Source organism: Blennius ocellaris (assembly GCF_963422515.1).
Source record: "Blennius ocellaris genome assembly, chromosome: 12".
Lineage (NCBI taxonomy): Eukaryota > Metazoa > Chordata > Actinopteri > Blenniiformes > Blenniidae > Blennius > Blennius ocellaris.
Genome location: NC_137661.1, coordinates 10,568,413 through 10,588,195, shown reverse-complemented (window position 1 = coordinate 10,588,195; position 19,783 = coordinate 10,568,413). Strand labels below are relative to the sequence as shown.

The 19,783-nt window shown below is 41.5% G+C and overlaps 1 protein-coding gene across 2 annotated transcripts in view; it reads right to left on the bottom strand.

Annotated features, from left to right (window-relative positions):
- The window catches only part of hmcn1 (hemicentin 1), a 95,075-nt gene that overhangs the window by 46,516 nt on the left and 28,776 nt on the right, over positions 1-19,783 (bottom strand). For both annotated transcript variants that reach the window (XM_080506134.1, XM_080506135.1), the window contains exons 7-20: positions 18,946-19,066; positions 18,580-18,843; positions 18,339-18,483; positions 17,604-17,725; positions 15,757-16,026; positions 12,041-12,182; positions 11,774-11,901; positions 10,806-10,919; positions 10,290-10,448; positions 9,201-9,392; positions 9,018-9,113; positions 7,711-7,838; positions 7,454-7,598; positions 383-495 (exon numbers count right to left, since the gene is read on the bottom strand). In XM_080506134.1, the coding sequence (XP_080362260.1) occupies positions 383-495; positions 7,454-7,598; positions 7,711-7,838; positions 9,018-9,113; positions 9,201-9,392; positions 10,290-10,448; positions 10,806-10,919; positions 11,774-11,901; positions 12,041-12,182; positions 15,757-16,026; positions 17,604-17,725; positions 18,339-18,483; positions 18,580-18,843; positions 18,946-19,066 (2,139 nt within the window). The remainder of the gene's footprint in view (positions 1-382; positions 496-7,453; positions 7,599-7,710; positions 7,839-9,017; positions 9,114-9,200; positions 9,393-10,289; positions 10,449-10,805; positions 10,920-11,773; positions 11,902-12,040; positions 12,183-15,756; positions 16,027-17,603; positions 17,726-18,338; positions 18,484-18,579; positions 18,844-18,945; positions 19,067-19,783) is intronic.

Sequence of the window (19,783 nt, the reverse complement as noted above, 5' to 3'; positions counted from 1 at the left end):
TTGTCCAGAGCATGCCAAAACAAGTGCTTGTTTCTTTGCAAAATGTTGCGACTGTAACTGCACGTAACCCTGTATAAATACAAATATTGAGTGTTTCAAACCAAAATGAACTGAGGAACCATAGTTATATATTTTTCAGGAGATACCAAAGCAGAACCAATACAGAAACGAAATTTAATAAATAATTCTGTGGCCTCTCATTAGTGATATTTCATAAAGATGTAATGCAACCTGAGCAGCCTGAAGCATATTCCCTCTTTTCTTGCCATCTTGATTTTATAATTACTTGGTGAGTAAATGAAAACTGTGCATCTTAAATGACAATGCCAACACAAGTCTGCTCATTGGCCTTTATACCTCTGGAGGTTTTGTCAATACAGACCTTTGTCCAGGTAAGTTCTGGACTTGGGACTCCACTGGCACGACAAGGCAAAGAAATGGTTGTTCCTTCAATTGTGCTGAATACTTGAGGACCATATTGAATTGTAGGAATCACTGCAACCACAAAGACAAAGCACAACTCAAATTCACTATTTCAGTGTTTTTGTTACATAGCACAGACCTTTATTAAGCATTGACGTGCTATTTCTTGTTTTTTTTTTTCTTCTGTGTCTGACAAGCAACGACGCCACATTTGTCAGGAACATGCACTTGTGGGACGAGCGGTAGAAGTGAGCATGGATTAGATGACTGACATTGGAAGAAACAACACGTGTTGGCAATCCAGCCAATTATTTAATTTAACAAGAATCAAATTTGAAAGACCAATATACAGCCACAACAGCCTGGCATCTCCTCATGGTGGACACCGACCTGCTCACACACTGCTGTGGGATTGGCATCCTATTCCTTAACCAGCAGCTACTTAAACTTAGACCATGTGGCTTTATTGGTGACTCTGAAGGAAACAACATGCCAAACCACGTCCCTCAACGGTTCCAGTGTGGTTAAGTCAAGATCACTGTCAAGTTCTCCAAACCCAAATTCTGGAGGATATCTTTGTCACACTCTGCTCTGTGGGACTGAGGATAATCTGGTCATATATATACTGTTTGGAAATGGGTAACTGGTGTTTTCAAGTAGCTGTGTACCTTTAAATGATTCATCGATGCTCCAGTGAGGAGGGGGTTTTGGGTCAGGCAGAGTGGAGCCACACCGTTTTTTGACCTCTCCCTCTTTTCTTCTCATTAATGATTCTTACCTGGATTTAACAGACTAATTTTATAACTTTGAACTTCTTTGGACTTCTTTTCTGTACCACTCGTTTTTGTGTGTGTGGGCCTTAGTAAACTTTACCGAGTGGTCCTGTGGATTTTTTCGCTGTGGATTAAGACGAGGGGAATCGATAGAGTGTCAAGCTGAGGCTTCATTCAGTGGAAACCTACAATCACTAATGTCAATATCAGAAGAGACTTGTATTTTCTTTGCAATTCCTGATAAACTAAGATTTAACTGTCCTTTAAACACAGAATATGTCAGTTATTTCAGCAGAACCAGGTTAGAAGGTCTCTTTTCATACACCGCCTGCTCCTCAGTACTACTGCCCACCCCCTGCTCCTCAGTACTACTCCCCACCCCCTGCTCCTCAGTAATACTCCCCACCCCCTGCTCCTCAGTACTACTGCCAAACCCCTGCTCCCCAGTACTACTGCCCACCCCCTGCTCCTCAGTACTACTACCCACCCCCTGCTCCTCAGTACTACAATCCACAAGTAAGCGCCTTCAAGTCTTAGAATTTGAATGATCAGATTTGATTAATTATCTGGAAATAACACTTTAAAACTGCAATACTAGGTCTAGGCAGAACCTAGACCAGTATTATGAATGGTCTGATACTTCAAGGTCCTTGTTTCTGCTGAATCCTGCATTTTTGGCTTGTTTATTTGTTTGTTTGCGTGCTTGCTTGCCTCCATTTTTCTGTAACTCATTGTCTGGTTTTCTGTGTTGCTATTTTGAATGGGCGCACCCTCATTAACCTCACATTATCTACCTCAAATTGCAGGAGCAGATGAGCAGTAGCCACACTGAAGAGCAGCAGTTCCAGGCTCAGTTCCAGGAGGCTCAGCTCCCTACGGAGCAGTTTCAACATGAGGAGGCTCAGCTCCCAACGGAGCAGCTTCAACATGAGGAGGCTCAGCTCCCTACGGAGCAGCTTCAACGTGAGGAGGCTCAGCTCCCTACGGAGCAGCTTCAACGTGAGGAGGCTCAGCTCCCTACGGAGCAGCTTCAACGTGAGGAGGCTCAGCTCCCTACGGAGCAGCTTCAACGTGAGGAGGCTCAGCTCCCTACGGAGCAGCTTCAACGTGAGGAGGCTCAGCTCCCTACGGAGCAGCTTCAACATGAGGAGGAGAAACCTCTGGTGCATGAGGAGCCCCAGAGGCATGAGGAGCCTCAGAGCCATGAGGAGGCCCAGAAGAATGAGGAGCATAACCAACAGCAGCAGCCATGGCGGCCTCGCTGCAGGAACATCACCATGAAAATGAACGACGATGTTCAGCTGAACAAGTCAGCGAATCCTTGGAGGCCGGGCTTGAAGAGGGCGAACGCTGCAAAAGATTCTCCAGTGCAGGAAACACAGGTACCAACAAACACTCTCCCCACACGACACTAATATTCCTGAATGAAATGTGTTTAGTTGAGGAGCTTCAAGCTTTCAGAATCTCAAACAAGATTAGAGAAGCAAAACTAGTCGATCTGAATGAAATCGTTGCATCAAGATAGCTTTGAGCTGTTGATCCACAATAACTCAATAACAGTGACTGGTCATGTTTACCCGACCTTAAAAACCAGACAACCAAGAGGAACCAGGTAAATGAATCGGTTCTGACAAGCTTCAAAGCACTTCAGAAACATCCTGAGTTCAGTTCAGTTAATTGAATGACTGGATTTCAGGGTGCATGTACACACGCTAATTGACTGATGATCCCAATGATTCACCACATGTTCTAACTGGTCTTCCCCCAGGAGCTCTTGAGGAAAGTGAAGAGCATCCTCAACAAGCTGACACCCGACAAGTTTGACAGTCTGATGAAGCAGATCACTGACCTGCCCATCGACAGCGAGGAGAGGCTGAGAGGGGTCGTGGACCTGATCTTCCAGAAGGCCATCGACGAGCCCAACTTCTCAGTCGTCTATGCTAAGATGTGCTGCGGCCTTGCCACAGTAAGGACGCCTGTTTATTCATTGGAATGTAGATAAGGATCAATGTGGACATTTTAACACAAAGGACATTGGTTTATAGTTGTACATTTGGTTTATTGACTCTCAAGTTGCTTGGAAGATCTTGATGGGAGAAGTGCTTAAACAGTTTTCCTCCATTGTGGTCGACATTTGTTGCCCGTTTCATTTCTCCTCCTGAACTTCACCTCTGCCTGTGGTTCACAGCTGAAGGTGCAGATGACGGAGGAACCCGGCAGCACCGTGAAGTTTCACAAGGTGCTGTTGAACTGCTGCCAGGAGGGCTTCGAGAAGGAGAACGTTAACGACGAGGCGTTCGAGAGGAAGCAGCAGGAGCTGAACTCTGCTGCATCGGTATGCGTCGATCACAATTCCTGCAACACTACGTCTGAACAGCTCACCAAGTCTGAAAATAATATTTGCCCGTTTTGCTTTTGTTCGGTTTCCTTTAGCCGACGGAGCGCCAGCGGCTTCAGGAGGAGCTTGACGAAGCCAAGCTCAAGGCCAGAAGGCGAACCATTGGCAACGTGAAATTCATCGGCGAGCTCTTCAAACTGAAGATGCTGACCGAGCCCGTCATGGACCAATGTTTGGTGGAGCTGCTGAGAAACAACCACGACGAGTCGCTGGAGTGTTTGGCCAAGCTGCTGACCACCGTCGGCAGAGACCTCGACGCCGAGAAGTTCAAGGTGAGACCGGCTCAATCGATTTACCGACTCTGCATCAGTGTTTGTGGAGAAAGTACCAGTTTGATATCCAAGAAAAATACACTTCTTTGCTCTCTTACTGAAAACGACAAGAGAATATTTATGTCAGGTTCAAACTTGCATGTAGTGAATGAAGGCACAGCATGAAGAGGGAGAGTTTCACGTGAATCCACATGTCAAATCACATTGAGGTGCCGAGGCTGTTATTTATATCGGACAGCATTTTTTTTTTCAGATCTAAAATAAATTGTCACAGTTGTTTAGTGATCAGGGCAGCTCCCGCTCTAAGTAGAGGGAAATGAGTTAGAAGTCCTTAAAAACTGCTGTTTGTTGCTGTAAAACAGAAACAGAAATAAAACTGTGTCTAACTTTCCCTGTTTTTTTTAATCAGGCTAAAATGGATCGACATTTCAAGCAGATTGAAAGAATCGTCAAAGAGCGCAAGACGTGCTCTCGGATCAGGTTCATGCTGCAGGACGTCCTCGAGTTGAGATTGGTGAGTGTTTGGTTCAGAGGCTTGTCAAAGCTTTTTTTTTTAATCTTCAAGCTGTTTGTCAATTGGTCAAATTCATAAAAACTGAAATTACAGAATCTCGCACAACTTCCATCTCAACCGATTCACATTCATAAAAACCCATTTGTGTTTCCTCAGAATAACTGGGTCCCCCGGAGAGCCGCCCAGGGCCCCAAAACCATCCAGCAGGTCCACATGGAGGCTGAGCAAGAACATATTGAGAAGCAGAGGAAAGTGCTTCAGCTCTTCTCCAAAGAAACCAGGAGACAGACAGGTGAGGACAAAATCCTCTTTCAGGCTGGATTTGGGGGAAAGACACCGAATACATGCAATGTTGTTGGACCTCTGACACCTGAGTGAAACTGATGAAACACCGTATAAAGTTTGACCTTTAAAAAGTGTCCCTGGGTTCCCTCATAGACCCTCGCTGCCAGAGAGAGCAGGACAACCAGACGGCAGAGGTCTCCAACACTGTGACACACAGAGCCTTCAACATCAGCAAGATGCCAACGATTTTCAGACTGGATGTTGTGGGTGACGAGGAGCTCCAGCTGCGCCCGCTGGCTGACATCCCATGGGAGCAAGGCTGCAGTGGATGGGACAGGACCAGCGACCTCGGTAAGACCTTCTCCTCAGCTTCAATACGTGGGAATTCCAACAGGGCAGAAACCCGCCCAACCTTTGGTTGAAGAACTGTAAAATACTTGAGCTTTAAAAAGTACAGTTCTCACTGTGTGGTGGTTCGTTCCAGGTTCCCTCTTAGATCTTCCTGGTCCCCAATCGGCGAATGTGACTGAATGGAGGCCGGAAGCCAGAAGTCAACTGAAGAACAAAGCTTGTCAATAAAAGCTCTAAACTTATTATCGTGATTTCTTATTTTGATGAGTGGAGATGTGGGTTGAAGGGGACTTTCTTCTTCTCTGGTTTTAACGTGCGACATCAGTGCCTGAACATGTCAGAGGGTATTTATGGTTTGAACACGAAGTCACGAAAATCCTCTGAAGAACCGACGATCAAAAATTAGGGAATCACAAACAATATTTCGTGTGAAATGACTGCAGGAGTTTGTATGCATATTACGGCTTGAGTTGCACGTTGGGCCTGAAAGCTGCCAGGAGACCGGCTGCAGTGAGGAGAACAGGATTGAATAGTAATTCGTGGGTCACAGCAGTGGTTTGAGTCCAAACGGGGGTCATGCAGCAGACGTCCAACACTGGAGCAGCACAAGGAAGGAACAAAACAAGACTCGGCACCATGAGGTCCAAAAGGACCACAGAGGTTTCCTTTCTTGATCCAGGGGCTTTATGGAGGAGGTGATGATGATGATGATGATGATGATGATGATGAAGGTCTCAGGTGTGCAGCTCAGCTGCAGTGCGAGACATGTTGGCTCCGCCCACCACACACACACACACAAGGGGAGGTGGAACACAAACCGTGACAATGCAGGTCGTTCCTTTGCTTGTGATTCAGTTGATCAACTTCAACAGGTTAATCATGAGGTGCGTATTTCTCATGAGGCACAAATAATTCTACTATTTCCTCACAGAGATTCAAAATGTGCCTGTAAGGCAGGGGCATCAAACTGATTTCAGTTTAGGCCACATCAACCTGATCTGACCTCTGGAGGCCCAACAAGTCAAACATAACATGTTAAACTGCAGATTTGGACAAATGTCAAAGTCTTTCCTTCTTTTGATCCTTTTGTAACTGCAAGAATTTGACAGGTGTGAGGTGAAAAACCTGCTAGAATGATAGAAAAGAGACAACCCCAGTATCGAGAGCAATAATAGTCACAACAATCAACATTTCTTGCGCAAGGGCAGAGAGTGAAGTCACCTGACAGCTCATATGTGAACTTGTTACAGTAAACACAACGCTTAGTGGCATGGTTTAGCTTGCAGCAACACTTCACCTGGCACATTGCCCTTTTCCCTTTTTCAGGTGTAGGTGGTTGTTGCTGGAGGTTTTCCTTGTGCACCTCGTGTGCAAATTAGCCGCGCTAAGCCATTTGTTCAGCATTGTAGGTGTAACAAAAGGCTGGACTTGCGAGTGCTAATGGTTGCATTTACATAAGAAATGTCCCCAGTAAATTGCAAATTAGCCCAGCTAAGCCATTTGGCAAACTCTGGACAACATAGTAGGTGTACCAAAAGGCTGGACTTTGCAGTGTTAAAAGAACACTCTGAATTTTAATCGTGTCATTCTTGAGCTCGATATTTTTTAGAAATTGTCAGTTTAAACTGCTTTATCTCCAGGTTATTCGATATACCAGAGGATCCCAACCCTGGTCCTTGAGGGCCCCTGTCCTGCATGTTTTAGTTTAGCTATCCCTGCTTCAGCATACCTGAATCTAATGATGATGTCATCACCAAGATTGTGAACAAGCCCAATAACGAGCCCCTTATTGCGATCAGGTGTGTTGCAACTGGGAGGAGCTAAACCCTGCAGGACAGGCCCTCAAGGACCCTCTTGCTCTGTAATCCCCTCAGCAACTGCTGGTTTCAATGCACACTCAAACATAATTCAAATGACAAGTTTGACGCCTTTAGCGTACAAGTTGTGGAAGAATGATGATGGAGATATTTCCTTACAAAAATATTTTCAAAGACACCATGGCAGAAAAAGCATGCAAAACCTTTGTGACGCTACAAGTCATGAGGACAGACCTGTAGATGGCAAGAACGCTTTTCTTGAATCACTGACGACATTCATCCAGACTATATGCTTTGGTTGTTCTGCTCTTTTTCCCTGACATGTGAAATGATGCAAAGAAAGTTTGTCGCAGATACTTCTTGTGTTCTTAAGTTCAAAGAAGAGTTTTGCTTTTATTTGTACCTGAAATTATTCAGAAGAACCAACATTTTTTTATAAACGGCATCAAAGTATAACTTATTAATTTAGCAACAACATAACATTGCATTATCAAAAAAACTGCATCGCTTTTCTTGTTACCATTCTGAAAGAACATAATTAATATTGTATTTAAAAATGTTTAGATAATAATTCAATCATTTGGAAATGTTTCACATGGTTGTATGTTTGTGTGCTTTACCATAAACGTCGACAGTGGTTGTGTGATTCGTGGCGCCAACAGCACTTTCGGCCAAGCAGGTGTAGTCACCCGCATCATCCAGGCGAACTCTTTCAATATGCAGACTGCCGTCCTTCCTCACAGTCACATACTGGTCTGAGGTTACCTAAATGGGTTGTTTGTGAAATAGGTTTCAGTGAAACTGTGTTTCTATAAAGGGAGAAAAATAGCAGCCTGAAAACAAATCAAACTCATGAGTATTGTCTCTGTGTTCTTACGAGGCCATAGTTGTGTAGCCACTGCCTCTCGGGTAGTGGATTTCCAGCCAGTAGTACACAGGGAAGAGTCAGCTGCTGGTCCTCAATTACACTGAGGAATGCTGGACTCATTGCAATGATGGGCGAAACTAAAAGCACCAGGAAAAAAAAAAGTTTTCAAAACCATAGCAGACAGATAAATCCTCTGTAGCCATATGATTTTCTTCAACTACAGTATTTTTGGCTACAGCTTTTGAGCTAAAAACACATAAAGAAAAAAGCCATTTGTGTTTCAAAATTTTAAATATTAATTAATAGATTAAATATCATCAAAAGTAATAATCACTTGCCAGTTACAAAATGTAGAATCAAACTGTAACCATTTTAATAAATGTAATTTATCCCTATCTGCGATGTGTCATAAGATGGAAACTGTCTAATATATTATATCTCTCTATTGTCTAAAGGAAACAACTTTGCATGTGCTTCTTCACCGGGTCTGCATATCTTCAGAGGGAACAGAGCCAGTAGGGAAATGGGGCAGTAGGGCACTAATATGTCATCTGGAAGGGTCTGTGCTTCCTAACCTTTGGCCCACATACGTATAAGAGCCCTGTGTGTTTCCACTGCAAAGAAACCAGGAAGCAGATACTGAGGTTAACAAGGTACTTGTGTTCAAATATACACACTGAAATGTGTTAATGAGCTCATGCTGATATCTAAAAACCAAAAGGGAAACATGTCAATACAGCCATACATGGATGGATGCAACAGCTTCAAGTAACTGAAAGTAACTAAACTTTGCTGGTGATTAAAGATACTCGGAGGAATGCTGGTAGGGACACGTAATGCATTTTGTATTCAGTAATTGTATTTTTAAGTGGCAGGGTATTTTAAGGGTGTGTTATCTTAGCACTTTTTCACCTCAGAATCTCCTGAGTAGTGGTTCACAAATTGTACTGCTTGCATATATTAATCTAGTTTTATAGAGATGGAATTAAGATGACAAATCGGTCATTATAACATATTAAGCATTTAAAAACTTCACTTGAAAAGAACGTTGCTCAAATGAGGGGTGACACAACCATGTTTAACAACTTTATTTAGCAGATTTACTAATAAAAATCGAGATCTAATATGTCAACCCTGGGGACCTACACTTGCCTCCACATCAGTATTGGCCATGAGTCACCTGTCCCTCATTTTGAATGATGTTTAAAATTTGCACCATCAGAGAGTTCCAGTATAATCAACAAGACCACTCACTGGAACTGAAACCACATGATGTTTTGGAGAAATCAACGAAATATTTCAAATAGACTTCTCACCCAGTCCAGTTACAGTGACGTTAGCTCGAGTTACGATCCGGCCAAAGTGATTCTGGGCCTCGCAAATGTACACCGCCTCATCCTGAACCCACAGATCTGGCAAAAAACAGGGACATCTCAGTGTAAACAGTGCATATTTGTGTTTAATTTTAATGCATTTAGATATATGACTGTAACACATACTAATGATATGTAGATCCCCATTGCTCTGTGAGATGCTGCCATGTTCACGAGGCCTGTTGAAAAGCGGAGCGCCGTCCTCCCTCCGCCAGCTGACCTTCGGTTCAGGGTGACCTTGAGCCCGGCATGGTAAGGTCACATTGAGGCCAATGTCCATCGCAACATCCGATGGCGCTGTAGTGAACTTGGGCGCAGCTGTTGCAGTAAAGTATGATGATAGCAAAGGCAAAAAGTTCATGAGGTATTCATCCATCTGTGTTTAATTTGGCTGCAAGTTGTTCTCCATTCATGTCAAATATCATAGATATGGAAATGTTCACACCAGATTTATAGACCTACGAAAAAAAACATTTTTTTCCCTTTACCTACAATATGTGGAACCACATGCAAAAGTGCTGATTTGGAATTTTATCCATAACTGGGTAAACTTTGAATAACTCCCTATAACTCTGTGTACGGTAACTTTGTTTCAGTATCAGCCACATAAATGTTGATATTGCACAAACATTCTTTCATAGTAAGAGCATCCTTCATTAAGAGCACAAAAATAGGTATTACTATTTGATTAATTAAGCATTATACAAAGCTATCCTCTAAAGTTACTCTCCAGCTTGTGAAACAATTCATCAAAGTGTTCATGTGTTGCCAAGATTCCCTTTTTGGCTCCTATCCTTCATTTTGTGCAATAAAAATATATCGCTCATCTCAATAAAGTGTGTGCATGGTGTCAAGTACGTGTGAAGAAACAAGTATTCTAACAACATCCTCTTCTGGGACCATGTGCTTCTATCATTTGGACATCTGGACCATGAATAAAGTTTCCCAGCTATGCATGAGTTCACAGAGCGGATAAAGCCACTGAAGAGGATCAATTAGAAAGGTGAAATCCAAAAGTAGTTCTAACTTTGTTTTGCTACTTTGAGCTTCAAAGTAAATCTTGACTCACAGAGTTCATGATTCAGAATAGAAAGCATGCATAAATGTCAGGAAACAGACATTAGAAATAACCCTGCGGGAATCTTGCAAAAGAAGAAAATAAGAAAATATTTGGTAATACTTTACAAAGTCAGTTTAACTTGGTGCCAGTCTTACCTCCAACATCAAGGAGGACTTTTCCTGACGATGTGCCCGCAGCGTTAACAGCCACACAAGTGTACTCCCCTGCATCAATGCTCTGGGTCTCTTTGACGGTCAGTGTTCCTCCAAAAGTGTTGACCTCAACAAGGGGTGTTGAGTGCAGCAGGATATCACCTTGCAATGACAGTAAAACAAAACAACAGAGTCTAGACGATTTGTTCTCACCCGTAAGCCTTAAACATTTGCGGTGTTCAAGCAAATCATGTGACACATTCTGATGCAGGCAAGCATTTCCTTGCAATGCCAGCAGGTTTCTTTTTTTTGACTCTATATATATAAAACAGGTCTGGTCTGATGTCAGATTTATAGACCTTCATGAGTGGAATTTGCATATTTCCCCTGCACATGCATGCATTTACACCAGTCCATGATTTCCTGACCAGTCTGAAATATATGAATGTGTGTATAATTACCCTATCAGCCTTCTAAATGGGATAAAATGAGGATAGTGTATGGATCAATGAATCTTACCTTTATACCACCTGATCTCAGGCTGAGGAACTCCAGATGCTGAACAGGCCATTACAGTGGTTTCTCCGATTCCAATGAGAATCTCACTGAGTGCTACTGTCACCACAGGGGATTCTAGAAGAGGAGATTCACAATGAATTCACAACAGAGATTCTATAAGCTGGTACAGTTGATAAGTGCAGCAAATAAATAATACACTATATTGCCAAAGGTATTTGGTCAGCCATCCAAATCATTGAAATGATATGTTGAAATCACTTCCATGGCCACATATGTATAAAATCAATCACCGAGGCATGCAGACTATTTCTACAAACATTTGTGAAAGAATGTGCTAGAAAAGAACAGTAATAGGGCTAGGGTTAGGGTTAGGGTTCTACAATCAACTGTTAGCAGTACTATAACAGAGCAGAAGTGATTGGGAACAACAGCGACACAGTCACAAAGTGGTAGGCCATGAAAAATCATAGCCTCTTAGTTCCAGTTGAAGGAAATCTGAAAGCGTCAGCATACCAAGACATTTTGAACATTTTCATGCTCTCAACTTTGTGGGAACCGTTTGGAAATGGCGGAGCCAGCTTGGTGTTGAAGAACTTGACCGTCCTGCACAGAGTCCTGACCTCAAACCACTAGCACAACTTTCAGATGAATTATAGCAGAGAGTGTGAGCCAGGGCTTCTCGTCCCCCATTGGTGTCTGACTTCACAAAGGTCGTTTTGAACAATGGTAAAAAATGACTAGAAGCACATCCCATTCCCTTAACAGTGTGGAAAGCCTTTCTAGAAGAGTTGAAGCTCTTATAGCGGCAAAGAGTGGCCCAACATCATATATTGGTATAGAATGGAATTTCACTCAAGTTTATATGTGTGAAGGCAGGCGAGCGAATACATTTGGCAATACAGCGCATATATGAAGAGTTGTGCTATTCAGTGTAGTTGTTGGTGTGTGGTTGTTTGTGTGGCATTCACCAATGTAAGAAAGGGTGGAAGTCATAGTGTCCGTCCCAGCCTCATTGCTGGCCAGACATCCGTACACTCCTTCGTCAGTTCTCTCCATCTTTCTTATAAACAAGGCGCCATCAGAGGTCATCCTGTGTCTGAACACAGAGAAACACAAATTTGTATCTTTTGTGTAGTTTTCATGTGAACAAAAGAGAAGGTATCACAGCTGTAGCAGTAAAACTTTAAATAACAGAAATGACATCCATAAATATGATATAAATGGGAGAAATTCACCGGCTGGATGCTGTCATGAACATGCTGTTGTGAGTCCAGACCAGGCGAGGTGGAGGGTAGCCGCTGGCCGAGCACCGAATCCTGACGTTATCTCCTGTGGTGAATGTCTGATTCTGCGGCTCAACTGACACCCTGGGAACCTCTAAAGGGAAATTAAAATCACACAGCTGATTATTTAACTCAATCAAAGTAATATATTACTATCATTATTATTATTAGTAGTAGTAGTAGTAGTAGTAGTAGTTGTTCTTGTTGCTGTTGTTGTATAATCTACTAAAAATTTGTAACTGATCATAGTATAACTCTCCTGTCAGTTAGATTTATCTAATGATGTTTAATTGAATTGAATTGAATTGAATATATCTATATTTACTACAGCTATTGCATACACAGTCTGTTAATGTTAAAGTCGGGCATCTTCCATGCTGTCATGAGGTCTCACTCAGACTTAGTTTAGACTTGATGAGGCACTCCTCAAGCAAAGGAGAGTTTAGTAAATTAGAAACTATCAGGTCAGTGGGCACCAAGGTTAACAATCAGCTCAGAAAGTAGATCAGACAGCGACGGCAGTTCTGCAGCTCTACAACACGTTCCTTTGGTGCAAGAAAGGAAGGAGTAATATAGTCGCTAACTTGTTACTTTAAAATGTCAAATTATATCACAGTAAAATGTTCAAACGTGCAAAAATCTTTTACAACAACTAATAATGTTTCACAGCATATCTTTTTCTCTCATTTCCTCTTTACTGGTGAAACAGTAAGGGATATTAAAACCAGGCCCAAAGAGCTATTGCATCATGAGAGATTTTTAAATTGATTCATGATGTGTAAGTCATCTTTTTTAAGGGTGTGTTTTCTCTGTTCTATTCCCACGGCTAGAATCTCTTCCAGCATCTGTTGTGATCGGTCCAACATTTAGCGAAAATCACTGTGAGTATCTTCTATGAACAGAGACGCTTCCAATTTCTTTCCTTTTTTGAAATGATACAAGCAGGCAGAGTGGACTTGCTTTATATGAGAGAACGTCTCAGTGTGATTGAGTTCTAGCAGGTACAAGTTTAAACGGTTGAAGCAACACACAAGTACAGTCGGTGTGAAGGAATGCGTGGCGTTTTGTCAGAGGCCACATTTTGACAGATATAAAGCACATTCACCAGAAGCTGACAGTAAAATTACAGGTAATACTTGTGATGTATGCCAACCTTGACGTGAAAACTAAATGAAATGCTTTAGCTATTGATCACAGTGATCACTGGCTTTTTGCTCACGTGCCTCTGCTTCTAATAAGGTCATCCTCTCCTTTAAGGAGGGTTGACACCTCTAAGTTCATAAATGACGAGGTACCTGAGCACCTGGCTGCATTCTTTGACCCTGACTAAACAGCCGCTTCAATGCATCATTAAGCAATGTGTCCTCAGCACCCCCCTTCAGCACCTGCCTTTTTTTTCTTTCTTTATTCCTCCTTCTCTCCCTCTCATTCTGTCTCTTCTTCTTATCTCAACTTTTTCTCTATCCTCTGTACTTTTGCCTTTCACACACTCGTCACTTTGAATAAATCAACAAAACAACAAAAATCCAGCACAAACTAATAATAAAGATTTGAATCACCATAGTGCGAATGCCTCCAGCCTTTAAACACTATATTCTATATATTAATTATTTCCTGCTTGTTTGGATCAATTTAACAACACCAATCGGCACAAAACACATACAAACCAGCCATTCCCTCAATGGAGACACAGACACTTAAAAACCTCAAACATATAATGTAATTCCCTCTATCCCTGAACATCTGATCGCCCTCACATAGAGAGTACATTTAATACGACTTCCATTATTCATTTATCTTCTGTACCAGTACATCCAGCAAATCCCAGTTGACGATAGATGAAGGCGAGGCCCAGTCTGGACAGTTTGTATGTCAAACATGGAAACTCTACAGAAAAAAGCCCCAGACAGTACTGTGTGCCCATACTCTATTCTATTCTATTCTATTCTATTCTATTCTATTGTGCAACACTGTTGTTGTTGGACAACACACAGTGTTTTTAATAATAAAAGAATTAACCATTCTGAACAATGACAGCACAACAAAAAGAAAGAAATCTCTCCTTCTTGTTTTTTTTATATTTTTTATTAGCTTATGCTCAAGCACAATGCCTTGTGCCCAAGATGTCCGCAGACCTGACTACTTCAAAGGAAGACTAATCACTAGGAAGGGACCAACCAGAGGGGAATTAGGAAACCCTGAGGGCTCACCAACAGCTGGTTTAGACAGAAACACACATAAGCAAAAAAAAAAAAAAATAGAAAGATATACAACTTGTAAAACATTATCCATAACATAAAATGTGTGAATGAGACTTACTGTACAGGTAAATGATTAAAAAAAAGAAACAAAGACAAACCAGTGGAACCCAGGAAAACTTTTAAGGTCAACTGTGTAACTCATCACTCAGTGAGACGAGTCAAATGACAGAGTTCCTCGTCTGCAACGCCGCACTTATCCCTTCAACTCTGTCTGTCACTGACGTTAACTTCCAAGAGGCAACAGTTCATTCCAAGATCACAAAGGGCTTTTCAATAATTCGAACGTAGGTCATGAAGAAAACACACCTGAAGCATCCAAAAATGGCTCATTGAAAAAAATCACAAACTGAGAAATACATTTTTTTTTTAATAAATGAATGAATGAATGAATATGAGCTTTAAGCAACCGATGGGCATTAAATTAACATTGGGGTTTTAGGTATATAGATAATACAAGATGTTTATCAGGGATGGATTGGATAATGTGATAAGAAAGTTCTTTATACCCCCTGAATTTTTCTCATTTCATTCTGGATGAGAGCATCTGCTAATAGCTGATTTTAGCAGCTGTAACACATTGCTATTTCCTGGCTGGGTGCTGCGTGATACTGTGTAGCTGGTCAGATGAAAGCTTGTGAAAAAAGTGTTCCTGAATCAGTGTCAGGCAAATATTCAGAACAAAGGTAAAGGAGCTGTCCAGAGATGAAAAACTCTTTTGTGCTTTCGAATGTCAAACATAAATAATTTTCACAGCTCACAGAAAGCATTAGGTTGAATTATAGTGAAAAGGGGAGTGAAGAGGGGCAAAGGTTACTGGAAGACCACCATATATTTGCTAAGTAGTTTGCGTTTGCCAGACGTTTTGCTCCCACCGTGTGTAAATCACTCAGACGAAAAATGTATGCACACCAAAACAAAGGTTTTACACGCAAATGAAACTGCATGCAATGCTCTTCTCCACAATAATGTTTTCATTTGTCTTCATTTCCACTGACACATATGTGTATGTCTAATTTTTCATGCCACTACACCTCTGAGAGGTGTAGTGGCTAATACTCACTGCACAGAAAAAACACTATGGAGCAATTCCTAGCTTGGGCCTTTCTTAAAAAGTTTGCATGGGTCTGGTTTTTCTTCATATTCTCTGGCAACTAATCCATAATTGGATTAGTTGAATCTACATTCAAATAATCACTTTGCTGCTGCTTGTTCTTTTACTGATATGTACATATCTTAGCACACAGACCAGTGTCAAAATCAAACACGTAATACACAACACGTTGTCCTGGAGAGTGACAGACCCTCCCTCTGGAAGTTGCTCAGCTTATGAATGAATTTAAAACTCATGCAGGAGAGTTTATACTGTAGCCTTATAAAACTTACAAAAGATGATAAAACACGACCCACCTTGCACAGTAAGATAGATTTGCTCTGCAGCCACTCCGCCTTCATTTATAGCAATGCACTCATACCATCCTGAATGGTCTGGCGTTACAGTGGACACCTGCAGTGAAAGGTTGGCCAGGACCGTTGTCCACGGGTCCAGGCGAGCGTCATGGCCTCCTCTCAGCCATGTGAGGTTGAAGGCGACAGTGCTAACGACATGGCATGTGAGTATAGCACTCACACCCGGCGAAACTGTCATGTTACCCTCGGCTGTGACAGCGGGAGGAGGCTCTGCAGGGTGAAAGCAAAATGAGGCAGATATATTAAAAACATATGAACAGCCCACTTACACACACAATTACATATATTCAGAGACCCTATTAAAATTTTATTTAAATGAGAAAAAAAAGACGAGTATTGTTGTTAAAGGTCACTCTTTTCATAATCAAATGTAACGACTTTTATTATTTTAAGCTACATATAAATAACTTGCTGACTCTAACTATAATACCCAGTATTAAACCAATATCGATCACTCATCAGCTCTCATGTATCCCTCTGCTTTCATTCTCGCTTTTTTTTCTCCCACCAGTGTGTTGAAAACACTCTTCTCTCAGCATTTTTAAACTTGAGCCAAGAGAAAAAAGGAGAGGATAGGGAATGAGAGGGGAGGCAAGGGCATGCCGGAGTTTTCAGCATCGCTGTTTGGGATTATGACATAAATTTGGCCACGAGCAAGTAATGTGTGTGTGAATCTCTGTGCATGAAACAGGAGAGTTAATATTCTAACTGCACCAGTCAAAGATTGTACATGTACAGTAGATCAACTAATTCCATCTTTAGAAAAGCCAGGAGAGCTTCAGTGATCTCCTTTAAGCAGAACATTTGAGATTTTTGTAGTCATTCTGAGAATCTGAGGAGAAAAAAAACTGACAGCAACAAGGGACCGTAAAATGGCAAAACTCAAACTCTGCATTTCCCAATGCAGAGATCAAAGATACAACTCAACCTCTGATTGTGCCACAAAATCATCATCCAAGTCATTCATATAATGGATTTCTGTGTCTAGTACATGGTCAAGCATATATTAGCCCATTTTATCCAATTCATTACATAACAGTTCAAAGCATCAATATACAGTTGTTTCTTAGTGTACCTACAAAATTAGATTGACTCCTTGACTTGAGGCATAGATTATACAGCATTGTGTTGTAAACTGGGGTCAAATGTTCCATAAAGCTGCATTAATTGTGTGTGTGTGTGTGTGTGTGTGTGTGTGTGTGTGTGTGTGTGTGTGTGTGTGTGTGTGTGTGTGTGTGTGTGTGTGTGTGTGTGTGTGTGTGTGTGTGTGTGTTCATTGCGCTGCACCATTTCACTCACGGTATGTTGAGTCTTAATAAGCATGCCTCCTTTCAGAGGTATTTTCAAAACATGATACAGGACATTAAATACAATGACACTTTTTAACTGTTCACTGCCCTACAAGTAGATCCATCTCACATAAATTACTTGTGTTGACAGTCTAATGCTTACCAGCCCTGAAGCATTCCTGTCTAACAACCCTGGCCCATTTCATGCATCCATGGAGGGCAGCTCACCATAAACAACTCATTAATATGAACAGTCCTTCAGTCTTCTGATAAAAATCTATACTGCTGACCATTGCTTGTATTACTATTACATCGTCACACTTTTTGCATACACTGCCAGATATGTAAAAAATAACATTCTAATATGGTTTAGTTATATTGGTCATAAGAGAAGATGGGTTTTTGAGTGACTTTGTAGTTTCTTTTCCAAAGAGTAGAAGAGCATCTTAACAATTCAAATGATTAAAATACATTAAAAACATGTCACACTTTGCTTACCTGATACATCTAGGAAGGTGCGAGCTCGTCCATTACCAGCACTGCTGATAGCAACGCATTCATAGTAGCCTTCATCCTTCAGGGTGACCTGAGCTATTTCCCACGATGCAATGTCAGAATCACTACAATAAAAAGAAAAAGATAGAAAAAGGATCCGTTATCTATGTGAAAGCATCACAATTGTGAACAATTCTGCTATCATACCATTGGGCTTGCTCCTCACTAATTCTTTGGTGTAAACTACATGTAATCACACATATACACAATGCAACCCTCCTCTAGCATATTGATATATTGAGATTAAATCCATTATATTTAACAATTTGGCCTCTTTCACTTCATTGTCTCTCAAAATCTACATGAACTGGTATATAAAGTGAAAATATGTATTGATTTGGCCTTTCAGCATGGAATGTTCATTGAAACTATCTTCATTATCTGGAAGAAGATGGTTTAAACTGATTATTACCCCAGTAATAATACATATTGATGGAGTATAATCAAACTGCCATTTAATCCACAAATATTCCAAAAAGGTACTACAGAAACAAAAAGCTTGTTTCCCAGCATTTTTCCACAACGGCCTAAATCCTTTGCACGGTGCAGTACATGATATCAAAAAAGACATTTTGACAAACAAAGCAGAAACATAAAAATGAAGCAAAAACAAGGCCCTGCATTGGTGCACCCCGCCCCCCCCCCCCCCCCCCCCCCCCCCCCCCCCGTCCTGCCCACCTGAACAGTTGGTCCACTCCAAGTTGTCCTTCATCATTGCTGAAGCGCAGAGTGAAAGGGATCAAGCTCTCTACCCGGCATGTGACAGCCCCCCTCTGCAGATAGTAACCATGAGTCGTGGCTGGCATCAGCACTTTAGGAGAACCTGACAGGTAACATTAAGAAGCAAAAAAGGAAATTAGTGAGCAAATGAAATGTGATTGCTGCATGTCTTTACCTCAGCGTAGATGACAACACTTACTGGGTATGATACTGGAGAAGGAAACACTGGAGACTCTCTGGAACAAGAAGCCATCGCGGTCGTATCCTGTCACTCGCACAAAGAAGGCCTCGTTGGGAGGAATGAACTCCGTGATGTTCCAGAGGCTGTATGGCTGCCGCTCAGGGTAGTACCTGATCGGCAAAGTTTTCATCACTTCGCTCGTGATGGAGAGGAGCTCCAGCGTGTCTGGCCGAGCGGGAGGAGAAAGTCCCGTGGTGTTCAGAAGGATGTGGGTGGGAACACCTGAAGAGGCGTCATCATAATTACTTTATTGTTTGAATACCAGATGAAAGGAAATAAGTGTGATTTCTTTTACAGTCGGTCCAACGGGTGAAACTCGCTGACCTTGAACTGGTCGACTCATGGTCTTTTTGAAGTCCATGGTGGGGTTCCTGGAAAACCCAGCTCGGAAGTCGATGGTGCTGAGGCCGGAGATTCGGACTGAATGTCTTCCTTCACTGGAGGTCTGCATGAAGACATGATCAATCAATAAATCAATCAATCAATCAACCAAATAAATAAATAAATAAATACAAATTAATTAATTTGAGTATGTTTATGCCCTGTATCATCGCTCCAGTAATGCCACTCTGATGCTGGTCATCATTGTCTTCCCAACAACATGAGCAAAATCCAAAGTAAACGCTTGACAACGAAATCTCACTGACCTTCCCGCATGTAAAATGCAATGAAATGTGACTACAGTGAAGTCTTTTTAGCTGTTTTTCCAAAAGTCTGACTGTTGCGAGAAAGCTGTTGGAAAATCTCTGAAAAGAACTAATTCAAGAAATCAATAAACGTGATAAGCGAGCAAGTGAGTTTCTTTAACTTTTGTTTGTCTTTCATGCAGTCCTCTACTTGTTTGAATTATTTCAAGTGTGTCGATGATAATATAAAAAAGGAAAGCAAACATTTTAGTCCCTGTATTTATGCTTTGCAAATGATCAACTCCTCTAAATAAATACAGTATTATTTATTTAATATTACGTGGTATCAAACTGCTCCAATGAATAGAATAGAATTGAATACAATACAATACAATACAATACAATACAATACAATAGAAACTAACACTATGTGCAATGGTGGCAAAGACATTAAAATAAAGTCGAGTTGATGCATCTGAAGCAGCACTGAGTGGCTTAAATGACAAACAAGATTTTCCCTCGTAACAATCTTTAGT